Source organism: Genypterus blacodes, unplaced genomic scaffold, assembly GCF_046128005.1.
Source record: "Genypterus blacodes isolate CSIRO-AG114 ecotype Tasmania unplaced genomic scaffold, CSIRO-AGI_Gbla_v1 ptg000010l_1, whole genome shotgun sequence".
Taxonomy (NCBI): Eukaryota; Metazoa; Chordata; class Actinopteri; order Ophidiiformes; family Ophidiidae; genus Genypterus; species Genypterus blacodes.
In genome coordinates, this window is record NW_027466824.1 from 625,001 (window position 1) to 637,173 (window position 12,173).

At 47.7% G+C, this 12,173-nt stretch overlaps 1 protein-coding gene across 1 annotated transcript in view; it reads left to right on the forward strand.

Annotated features, from left to right (window-relative positions):
• The window catches only part of adss2 (adenylosuccinate synthase 2), a 10,239-nt gene extending 7,299 nt beyond the window's left edge, over nucleotides 1-2,940 (forward strand). The window contains exons 6-13 of the mRNA XM_076158954.1: nucleotides 1-29; nucleotides 137-218; nucleotides 300-426; nucleotides 1,314-1,468; nucleotides 1,677-1,801; nucleotides 1,929-2,026; nucleotides 2,337-2,486; nucleotides 2,779-2,940. The exon at nucleotides 1-29 is cut by the window's left edge and continues 79 nt beyond it. Coding sequence (XP_076015069.1) covers nucleotides 1-29; nucleotides 137-218; nucleotides 300-426; nucleotides 1,314-1,468; nucleotides 1,677-1,801; nucleotides 1,929-2,026; nucleotides 2,337-2,486; nucleotides 2,779-2,831 — 819 coding nt within the window. The 3' untranslated portion in view covers nucleotides 2,832-2,940. The remainder of the gene's footprint in view (nucleotides 30-136; nucleotides 219-299; nucleotides 427-1,313; nucleotides 1,469-1,676; nucleotides 1,802-1,928; nucleotides 2,027-2,336; nucleotides 2,487-2,778) is intronic.
• The last annotated feature ends 9,233 nt before the right edge of the window (nucleotides 2,941-12,173 follow it).

The window sequence follows — 12,173 nt, forward strand, 5'->3', positions numbered from 1 at the left end:
CTGGCAGACTTCTCTCAGTTCTCTGAAAGGTCTGAAGCGCTGTTACATCATCGGAGCTTTCTTGTGCTTGACCTCACATTGAGCTTCTTCCTCAGACACTGTAGATCTACAGGCTCATCATGCTTTGCTGTTGCAGGTATAAAGGCTTAGCCCAGCAGTACAAAGCCATGTACCCGACTCTGGACATCGACATAGAGGGAGAGCTGATCAAGCTGAAGGTGAGGAGAGACTCAAAGCAGCTTCTGGACACATTTGGCGTCCCGGCGTCTAACCTGCACTTTGTGTTGCGTGTGTGTCAGAACTACGTGGAGCGGATCAAGCCCATGGTGAGAGACGGGGTTCACTACATGTACGAGGCTCTGCACGGCCCCCCCAAGAAGATCCTGGTGGAAGGAGCCAACGCCGCGCTGCTGGACATCGACTTTGGTCAGTGAAGCTCCTCAGCAGCCTGGGACGTCTGTGAGAGAGGAAAGAGAAGGTTTAGATACAGATACAAGGATGTTAAACAAAATCCACTGTTGTGGTAAAAGGACCGATGGAGGCTCATCAGATCAGAGTTTGTTATGATTGGTTGATTTTACACACAAAGTAAATCCTTTAAACGCTGTGATGTTCCTCACCAAAGCCTGCAAGGAGCCGGGGGAGACGGTGAGTTTACTGAAGCGCTCTGGCCTCAACGTGCACGCTCACACACACACACACACACACACACACACACACACACACACACACACACACACACACACACACACACACACACACACACACACTGAAAGCACAGAACGCCACCTTTCTGTGCACGAGCACGATGTCACCCTGCGCCTGCTTCCTGTCACAAACATTTGTGTCTAAACCTTTAGTGTAATTTATGTTTTTGCTCAAGGGCACTTCACCACTCCATGACGCAAATGTGTGTGTGTGTAAACATCTGAGGTTAAACGTTTCAGTGTAGGCTTCAAAGCGTCTTGTCTACTTTGCAACACAATGGCTCAAAGCGCTGGGCGGGGCTTTGTCTTTCTTTTCCCGCCGGTTCAGACTGACACATCAGGGTTAATGGATGTGATTGACGTGGCTGGCTGAGCGTTTCCTTAAGAGTGTGACAGGTTGATGTGGAGGCGTCCAGTCAGTCCCACCGTCCTCAGTAAGATGGGAGATGAACCCTTGATGGCGTCGAAGAGAACAGTCGTCACACTGAGAGACAAATCTCTTGTTTAGGTTTCAGTGGCATGTTTGCTTTGGTTTGCTCCAACAGTTTAATGAATAAGTGTGTGAAGTGTGATCGACCTTTGTCCTGTTGTTGTTGTGTGTCGCAGGAACGTATCCCTTCGTCACGTCGTCCAACTGCACGGTGGGCGGAGTCTGCACCGGCCTGGGCATGCCGCCGCAGAACGTGGGCGAGGTTTACGGCGTGGTCAAAGCCTACACCACCCGGGTGGGCATAGGGGCGTTTCCCTCCGAGCAGAACAACGTGAGCACACACGCACACACACACACACACACACACTCAAGTGCCTCTTTTCATCACCTTCATGGAGCAGACATTTGTATTCAAGCAGCGCCACCCAGTGGAAGTCTAGTTTTCCTGCCACCAAGGATTCCGAATGCATCTCCAGCTGATCAGGAGGCACACAAACACACACACACACTCACACACCGTCTGCTCTGGTTGTCTCCAGGAGGTCGGCGAGCTGTTACAGACCCGCGGTAAGGAAGTGGGCGTGACCACGGGCAGGAAGCGGCGATGTGGGTGGCTGGACCTGGTGCTGGTCAAATACGCCTACATGATTAACGGCTTCACGGCGTGAGTTTGGTGTGCGTGTGTGTGTTTGTGTTTGTGAGTGTGTTCTGTGATCTTTATCTTCATTTATTATTCATCCTTCCAGTGAAACTAACTAAAGTGTGTGTGTGTGTGTGTCTGCTGCCTTCAGGATCGCTCTCACCAAACTGGACATCCTGGATGTGCTCCCAGAGATCAAAGTGGGCGTGGCCTACAAAGTGGACAACCAAGTCATACCTCACTTCCCAGGTGAGAGAGGATGTGCAGTGAAACTCAACGCAGGTTTAGACTCAAAACATCCAACAAAGTGTGAAGACAGTGGAGCAGCAGTGAAACATTGTGTAGGTTCAGGTCCTGACGTCCTGATGCTGCAGCAGTGACCCCTGCTGGTCAGCTGGGAGACTGCAGGGCAGAGAGTCCCACATGTCACTCACACTTCCATTGAAACGGGACAAAAGTATATAAGTGAACTGAGTCTAACTGAAGCATGGCTGTAAAGTTGTGTGTTCGTCCTCTACAAATGTCTGAGTTGTCAGTCTGTGTGTGTTTCCTCCCTCAGCCAATCAGGAGGTTCTGCTGCGTGTGGAGGTCCAGTATGAGACGCTGCCCGGCTGGAACTGTGACACCTCTGCTGCTAGAAGCTTCCACGAGCTTCCGGAGAACGCACGGAAGTATGTCCACTTCATCGAGGAGCGCCTGAGAGTACCTGGTATGACACACAACACACACACACACACGCAAACATATACCTCTGCCAAGGCCGAGCAGTCCTCCAATTATGACAGCGTCTCTCGATGAAACTTAACCCAGCAAACCTTATTCAATATGAGGATGTATGGATCAGACTGGTATTCAATGTTGCCATGGCGATGATTCTAACGGTTTTGCATCAACCACAACAAACGCAGCTGAAGCCTCACATTTATTTTGGTGAATCACCCTCAACTTTAATCAGCTGTTAACGCCCGTGTGTGTGTTTGTGTGTTTGTGTGTTTCCTCAGTCAAATGGATCGGAGTAGGCAAGTCCCGGGAGTCCATGATCCAGCTGTTTTAGACGGTGGGGAAGAGGAAAGGAAACAAAAGAGGACACGACAGCAACAGATCAACTGTACCCTACCTGCCCCCCCCCCTCACACACACACACACACACACACACACACACACAGCCTACCTACCTGTCTCAGCTCTCAGAGGGACACCTGACCGTCTCTGCTCTGTCTCCGTCTCAGACTGTCCCACCTCACAGGCCGGGCCTCCGTCAGGCTCCGGCAGACTGAGCGACCCGTGTGACTGCTCACAACATCGCCACTGGATTTTTAACCATTTTAACTTTTAGAATAAGAGTGCCACGGTTCTCCCAACACACACACACACACACTCACACACACACACACACACACACACACACACACACACACACACACACACACACACACACCCTTCCTCTTATATTTGATTTGCCTGTGTTTGTATCGTAGCCGTTCACAGCAGACACACGGACACACAACACGCTCAGCAACACCAGCTGCCAGCATGTCTGAGAGAGGACACACACACACACACACATATACACATACACACACACACACACACAGTGCAGACACAAGAGCACACACAGCCCTAAGTTAAGTGTCTGCAGATGTTGAGTCTTGTGTCTGTGTTCATCTATGCTGTGTCTAACCGTGCTGTGCCATTCTGTTGTAAATCACTTTAAAGTTTGAACCTCGCCACTTTAGATGCGTTGGAGGAAATCTGCTTTATGTTTCGTTCTGCCAGGTGTTCGTCCTGACACGATAAAGGGAACCTTTTAATATTTAACATTTGTCTGTTGGTGTTTTTCCTTCATCAGGCAAATTATTATGTTTATAACCAAAGAGAGAAAGAGCCTTTAAACTCCTATCCAGGGATGACTTGGTTCTGGTTCTGGTTCAGTAGGCACCAATGCTTAACATGCCCAGTGACCCGTACGGAAGGATTTTGGTTCTTATTTCATGCCGATATATCTAAACTTGCCTAATTAGCAGTAAAGGCTCAGTTTATGGAGCAGGATGAGGGCCGGCTCACTGTGTTGTGTCCCTGGAGCTGCTGTCCATCTCCCAGTGGGAATGCTGCCGGTCCCACAGGTGAGTAACTGCCTAACATACTGCTGCATTGTTTTAGTTTAAGGTCACTAAGTCACAGGATCCAGGCAGGGGCACAAAGTGTTGAAGTGCTGGAAAGAATGCAGGAAGGCAGAGACTTAATTGTTGTATTTTCCATCAGATCAGAACATTTTGACTCCAAAATGATTCAAACCAACCCACATTCGGTCCAGACAGCAAACATCTGATCAGTGTTGCTTTGTATTCCTCCTGTTTTTGAGCGATGAACCTCATTGATGCAGAAAGTGAATCATTCATTGATATTGTTCGCATGCGCGCCCTCTAGCGGCCTTTAGGCGTCACGGCAGCCTGGAGCCTCGTTAGCATCGTAACACTGCAGGTTGTTGTTTCTCACATAAAGACCACCGAGTATCAACAAAAGAAACGCTCGATTTTCTTTCCTAATTGTCCTTAATAATTATTTTTCTCTTATTTATCTCCTTATTATTAATTCAACGAGTTCAAAACAAACAAGCATCAAATTTACATTTCACTCTTTCCCTCATCAATAATTCCGCATTAAACAAACATTAATATGGGGAAATGGGAAGAAGACGGTAGTGGAGCTACAGCAGTAGTACTTAAATATTACTGCTAATATTTAAATATAGCAATATTATGGAACGCATGTCTTTGTTAAATGTGTATCCATTACGAGTGTTGTGTACTTTATTCTATCTAACCACTCACTCTCACTCACAGTATTTAAAAAATAGACTTTGATTTAGTTGAACCTCAGTGGCTAAGATTGATTTTTGTAAGAGCCTGAATTAAATTTCTAAAAAAAGATGCAGGACAAAGCCACCTTTTTAAATCTCGAGTGTTTCTGCTGACGACACAAAGCTTCACTCTGTTTGTGAAGCATTTACATGTCAACCAACAAAAGCAGGGAGGTAGTTTTGTTTAGATGAGACTAAAATTAACCAGAATGTGCTTCACAAGTAATTTGTTTGTCAAATCTGAATATGGGCAGATGATTTCCTTATAGTCCACAAAGCAAACATGAGGTTAAAGGAAAGCCTTAGAGTTTAATACAGTAGGACTCAAAGTGGCTGAAGCTTTCCTGTGTCTCTCCATTGTGCTGGGGTTTTAAGTGGATTAATTTTCACAGATTTTCATTAAAGAGACAACAATGAATGTTCCAGAGAAAACACAGAAATGCAGGAGAAAGCCCAGCTAAACTATCAAACCTCCGTTAAGCTTGTAGTAAAACGGTACAGCAAGAAATGTATATACTTAATAATTTTGTGATCTTTAACATGTCAGATATTCAAATGAGTTCATGTTGTGAAATACATTTAATTTGGTCAAAACGATGTATGACATAGAATACATTAATATCAATTCTCCCAGAAATGAATGCGGAGTTCTTTAAACCAAAACAGATGAAGAAAAATATGAAAGTATGGAAAATGGAAAAACGTTGGATACAATATTTTCCGGTCATATCAGTCAGTCGGTATAATGAGATGAATTACCGGGCTCTTCTGAAATCATTACTACCATTATTACGGTTGTTTCCTTCATGGCCACTAGAGGGAGACATTTGCCTAAGAATGAGCGTTAGAGAGCGATTCTGACTCGGAGCTTAATATGTCAATCTGACTGAAAACCTCCAGGGACGATATTAAATCACACACTGATGCTGACCTCTGTCATTAGATGAAGTTGCCTCCACGTTACAGCGTCTGACAGCCAAGCAAACACTACGGCCACGCGTCGGAAAACAAGCAAAAACAGGCAGACGAGTGTATTCAGGCCGGCTGTCCCCTGTTTGTTTGTTAGCGCTCTGTGACTGCACGTTGGCTTTGACCGCAGACTCACCTGCAGCTCATTTCCCTGCCTTTGTCAAGCTTCCTCTGCCTATTTGAATACATCTGAATGCACCACCAACCACTAAAGACCCACACACTAACAGTGACACACACACACACACACACACACACACACACACATCTCCCGACAAGGACGGCACTAAGAAGACATCTCGCCTGGTCTCCAGTGTGAAAGAGGACATTCAGTGCCTGGTGTTCCCAAACTTCACATCTGTCTAACGAGAGGGCATCCTGTTGAATAAACTGTCACCTTGAAGTACACACACACACACACACACACACACACACACACACACACACACACACACACACACACACACACACACACACACACACACACACACACACACACACACACACACACACACACACACACACAGACACACACACAGACACACACACACACACACACACAGGGAGACAAAGTGGCGTTTGGCACGCGGCCTGGTCCTGCTCGGTGTGGTGTGATGATGTTGATGAGAGGCCGCTCCACATCGCAGCGGGCCGAGGGCACCGCTGTTTCCAGTTTACCAGTTAGGAAGTTCATGATTAGGTGACCAGCTGCCCCTCCCCCTCCCTCCTCTTTGCCCCTCCCCCTCCTCTTTACCCCTCATCATCTTTCACCTCCCTCCCCCGCCTTCTCATTCAATTCTTCAATCATCTGTACCCTCCAAACTCTACATCCTTGCGCCCCCACTTCACCCCTCTGTCCTCTCCGCCTGCACACACACACACTCACACACACACACACACACACTCCTCTCCTCCCCCCCTCCCCTCTCTTATTTGTATCCCACAGTCAGGCCTCTTTGTCCAGCAGCAGCCACTGCTTTGTGCTGTGAGGGGAAGTGGAGTAAATGGACAAGCAAATGAGCTCAGCCAAAGGTGGCGTCTGGACCAGAGGTGGGAAGCGTCTGAACACATTTACTTTGGTATTGTGCAAATTTGAGGTACTGATGTTTTACTTCAGTCACTGCAATGACAAACTGACAATTTGCACCCATCTCTGTCTCTCTTTCTGTCTCTCTCTCTCTGGTTCTCTCTCTGTCTGCCCGTCTCTCTCCCTCTCTGTCTGCCTGTCTCTCTCTCCAGGTTATACCAGTTGTTGCTGGAGCAGAGGATCTGTCTGTCTCACATTTTAAAGGGACATTCCACCCCCAAAAGCAAGTTACCACAAAAAGTTTATCATGTGAAATATTTTCTTTTAACTTGAACTTCTTGTTGCTGACGGTTTCCAACCTTTGACCTCCAGTCACACTGCTTACTGGATATATAGGGGAGGATTAACTGTGATGTCATGTTTGTCTCATGAATGAAGTGTTTGTACCTTCCAACTCTGTGATCTTAAGTTGACATGTTGATTGACAGGTCATTCACATCACGCCATTCCACTTTCAGTCTCTAAGCACTTAGTGAACCTCCACCTGAGTCATCTGTGCTACTTTTAGCTCCACTCTGGAATGTACCTGTTTGTTTAATGACTGTTAACTTGTTTTGACTCATTATCTGCCCTTCCTCCTCCCCCTCCCCCTCCTCCTCCTCCCAGCAGATGTGTGATGGTTGACGCTGTAAGCAGCTGTCTTTGTCTTGATTTATTCCTCCTCATGTTGTGCCCTTATCAGTGTCCCACACATCTACACAACATCAGCACATACAAGATAAAGGTCATGTAGGAGCACAGCTGACACACATGTGAAAGAGTTCATTCAGGGCAAAGAGAAGAATAGAAACAACAAACTCTCTGTCTGTATTAGGAAGACATAGAAAAATGTAAATAATGGAAAGCAAATAGAACCAAAAACATTTTGTTTAAGCCATAAAACCCGAGAACCCAAGAACATCCGACTTAAACTTTGGCTCAAGCAAAAAAGAAAGAGAGATGTTTGTTATACTTGGTTGAACACAAAGCTACTCAGGTGCATTAATGAGGGAATCTATTAAAGCTTTGAGAAGAAATGTTTAGTTTTATTGATTCATGTGTAAAATAAAGGCCCGTCTCCTTCTTCTTCTCTGTTATCTCTGCTCTCCTCTGATGTCCTCGGCCTCCAGTCGCACACTTCTCCTTCCTCTTCATCCTGCCTCCTTCCCCTCGGCTGGAGCCTCCCCCACGTCTGGCCTTTCCTCCGGCCCCAGTCCCAGACTCAGCCCCGTTCCCAGTCCCCAGTCCCGGTCCCAGCCTTCAACCCCTAACCCCCGGCCTCGCCTCCAGACCGGGTCCCGCAGCCTCTGGCCCCCCGAGCTCTTACCTTCTCCCCGACCCAGCTGCTGGCGCCTTCCCAGCCATCCAGCCCAGCATGAGAAGCCTAGCAGCTGTTAATCAATGGACAGCCTGGGCCAGCGCCTGCCTGCCCCCTCCCCTGACCTCCCACCCTTACACACACACACACGCACACAGATGCACGCACACATTCCCCAGGGAGGCAACAGATGGGGGTCAGCCAGAGGAAAGCGGTGGGGTGGGCTTCAATGGAACGACATTAGGTGTGTGTGTGTGTGTGTCTGTATCTGTGTGTGTCTGTGCTCACAAGTGTTTATCTCACAATTACATACGTGTATCAGTAGTACAGGTAAAGAATGATAAGTGTCTGTTGTTCTTTACGTGTGTGTGTGTGTGTGTGTGTGTGTGTGTGTGTGTGTGTGTGTGTGTGTGTGTGTGTGTGTGTGTGTGTGTGTGTGTGTGTGTGTGTGTGTGTCTCTCTTTGAGGGGCAGTGGTCGGGCATTTGCTGGCCGTGTGTTTCCAGCGAGGACAGGTGTTGGCGTCAGCAGTGTCCAGACTCGTTTCAGCAGCTGCCGCCCCCCCTCATCTCCCCCCCAGTTGTCTCCTCTCACCCCCCCCCCCCTCACCCCCCCTCCCTGACAGATGTAGCCACACCGCCACCACCACTTTGACTTTTTATGGGCCCCGGCCTGTTTTGACTTTAAATATTTGCCCAGGAGGTGCCGGCTCTGTTTGGATGAGGGGGGGTTTGAGGAAGAGCTGGACAGGCGTGCAACCTCACACTTGTACGTACGTGCACACCCACGTCTACACACACCCAGCCACACCTTTACTAACATGTACTTTTAGTCAGATATTCACATTTTAGGTACTTTTAGTGACATTAACTGAGCATTTCCCTCCTGTGTTCTATGTTCACTGTTGCTTCAGAGTGTTTTACTAAACTGTTTGACCCCCAAACGTGTATATTTTTTACATTAAGGAGCTGAGAGAATGATTTTGAGATAGACATGCAGGAAAAACAGTCCCCAAAGAAAATTTTATACGGCTATACCATGATGACAGCATAACACAGTTCTATTTGGGAAATCCACAAGATGCCTTAGGTTTGGAGTAATAGCAGGCTTCCATTGGTTCCATTCAAAGGCCTCTGGACCTGATGAGTCAATGCCAAGTATCTCCAGGATGATTACTTACTTCATGACCAAGTTAAGATGAAAAGGCCCTGAGAATCCTGAAACTTTGTGTGGTTATGTGAGAGACTTTCCCTCCTCAGCAGCTCCACTCTTACTTGTTAATAATTCAGCCATCATATTGTGTCAGTTTTTCTTTTTAACTCTCAAATGTTGCATATCTCTAATTTCAGGTTCTTTCTCATTCAGCTTAAAGGGGCGATGGAGCTCTCAGACTAAGACCTGGCTTTATGGATCACATCACACAGAATTCCCTGTACAGACAAGTCTTCAAGAACAACAGCAGCAGTAGCAAATAGACAAGCATGTGTGAAGATGCAACAACGCACTCACTAATCTCAAGGTGACACACACACACACACACACACACACGCACACGCACGCTGAAGTGCCGTGTTTCTCCCAAAATCTCAGCTGAGCGACTGAAGCTTCTGTCTCTGATCCATCAGAGCAATGCAAAGAGAGACAGAGAAGTTAGAGAGGAATGTGGATATGGAAGAACGATATACAGTTGGGCTTTGGAGTTGAAAGATAATTAGAACAGCAGTGAAGGATTCTGCTGCTGATCCCAGAAAAAACACCTCCGCCAGCTGGGTTCAAAGTCCAGGAGGGAGAAAAGAGAAGGAAGAGGGAGCGGAGAGAGAGACACGTTAAATAAGAGGGAGAGAGAGAGAGAGAGAGAGAGAGAGACAGGGGGCCACAGGAAGAGAGAGATTTGGGGATGGAGCAGAAGAGTGGTGGAGCACACCTTGTTGTGCCATCTGGGCCGCCCCCCCTCACACACACATACCTTCTCTTCCTCCTCCTCCTCTTCCTCCTCCTCTTCCTAGCCCATTAGGGTAGGAGGATTAAGGTGGTGGCAATTACAAGACGCAGCCGACAGGAGCGTACCTAGCAATAGATTTAACAGTCCCAGGGAAGGGCAGTGGGCGGGCGGGCGGGAGGGAGGGGGGAGAGAGAGAGGGAGGGGGGAGAGAGAGAGGGAGACAGTGAAAGTAAAGGGAGGAGTAACAAATGAGACGAGATGGGTGGGAGACAATTAGGAGAGAAAGACGACACGCACGTCACAATTGCTATGATAAGACAAATAAACTTTCCTCATCGGCGGCTTGTCGTGAAAAATGGTGGCGCGAGCGAGAGAGTGCCAAACAGATGCTGGTACAATTGCTGCCATGCCCCACCAACACCACAGCTACTCTCCCCTCTCCCCCCCAGTCAGCCAAGGGGAGGGGGGGGGGGGGCACAGCTATGGATGGAGCCCATATGGCCACAGCTGATGGGGGTGATTGTCGGTATTGTTCACTTTGTCAGCGATCCTGGAGATGCGGTAGAGAGCTAATGATAATGCAGAGTGCAGATGTGCTCCGGAGCAGCCCAGTCGTTAAGCAACAACAGCTTGTGTTTTGCGTACGTGTGTGCATGTGTGTGAGTGCCTGTGTGCGTGTGTGTGTGTGTGTGTGCACGTACATGTGTGGTCTTCCGCGTTTGTGTGTGTGTGTGTGTGCGCGCGTGTGAGAAAGAGAGTTACAACCACAGCTGCTTGCCACTCTGTCTGCCTTCTTGCACACACAATAACACACACACACGCACACCTTTCAGTTATTTTAGTGCTGCTCTCCTTCGTTTGTTCATCAAGTGACTTCTTGGTTTACAGCGGTTGTGAGTCTTAAGTGTTTGTTGCTCTCCTGTTTTATTGCACATTTCTTTAACCAGCCCAGATTACACATCTCCTTTACATGATCCAGCTGCTGGGAAGCTGCTTAAGAGGACAGCGGGTCAATGGAGTGATTAGTTTGGTTCCTCCTATCACAGATGTGTTGAGCTGCAGCACAGTGATGAACTACAGGACAGGACCAGGGAAGTCCTGATTCAAGCGTCTGACCTCACTGAATACTGACAAGTTGACCTCTGACCTCCCTCTGTAACGATGTTCTTGATGGGTCTATTCCATGGGTGTGTGTGTGTGTGTGTGTGTGTGTGTGTGTGTGTGTGTGTGGAGAGGGGCTGACAGAGCTGAGCAGGGTTAAAATCATGTAATAGTTTGAGTAGTTTGTCTTGCTGTGTTGCTGTAGTTTCAATAGATCTTAGAAAGTCATTGTAATTATCCAGTTTTAAAAAAAAGTTTATGTGATCTAGACTCCTGTTACAAAGAGACTCCTGTGGTGAGAAGGAAAGAAAGCTGGTCCAAATATGATATCATCATAGAAGTATCATAATATACTTTATCTCTTTTATTCATTTACATTTGCTCCTCTCCTCTCCTCTCCTCTCCTCTCCTCTCCTCTCCTTCTTCCCCACCATCATACAGATGGTCCCAAGCTGCCTTCAATAATCCAATGCACGGCCATGCCAGTACACCCCAGGCTACACCCCTGATGCTACACTACACTACACTACACACACACAGTCTGACACACACACACACACACACACACACACACACACACACACACACACACACACACACACAGTGCCAGTTCCCTAGGCAGGACCCCTGTCTCTCTTGCGCAGATTGGATCAGTTTGGTTCAGCATGGAGCAGTAACACTGGGCCTTAGGGCTCTACATGGGTCTGCAGGGTCCCAGATTGGCCTGAGGTAGCGGACTACAACGGAAAAAAGCTCAGGGGCTTGATCATGTTATCTTTTGATAATGAGTATTATTATTATTGCACAAGCTGGAGTCGCCACATGTTTTTGTTTGAGCCAATTCATCCATAGGCACACAAAAGGATCAGAGAGGTGAAAGAGGCAGATGAGCGCACACACACATCAAAGTTATAAAGAGGGGAGGAAGAGATAGAGAAGTGAGAGGAAAGAAGACACGACAGGGGTCAGGCAGGAGTGGAAAAAGGAAAGAGGAAAGTGAGTGAGGAAGAGAGAGGGAGGTAGAAAGGATGGAGGGATGGAAGCAGAGAGAGAGAGAGAGAGAGAGAGAGAGAGAGAGAGGAGGAGTGGAAAAGAGGGATGGGAACACAGAGGGAGGGATGGACAGAGTGTGGTGGATGGG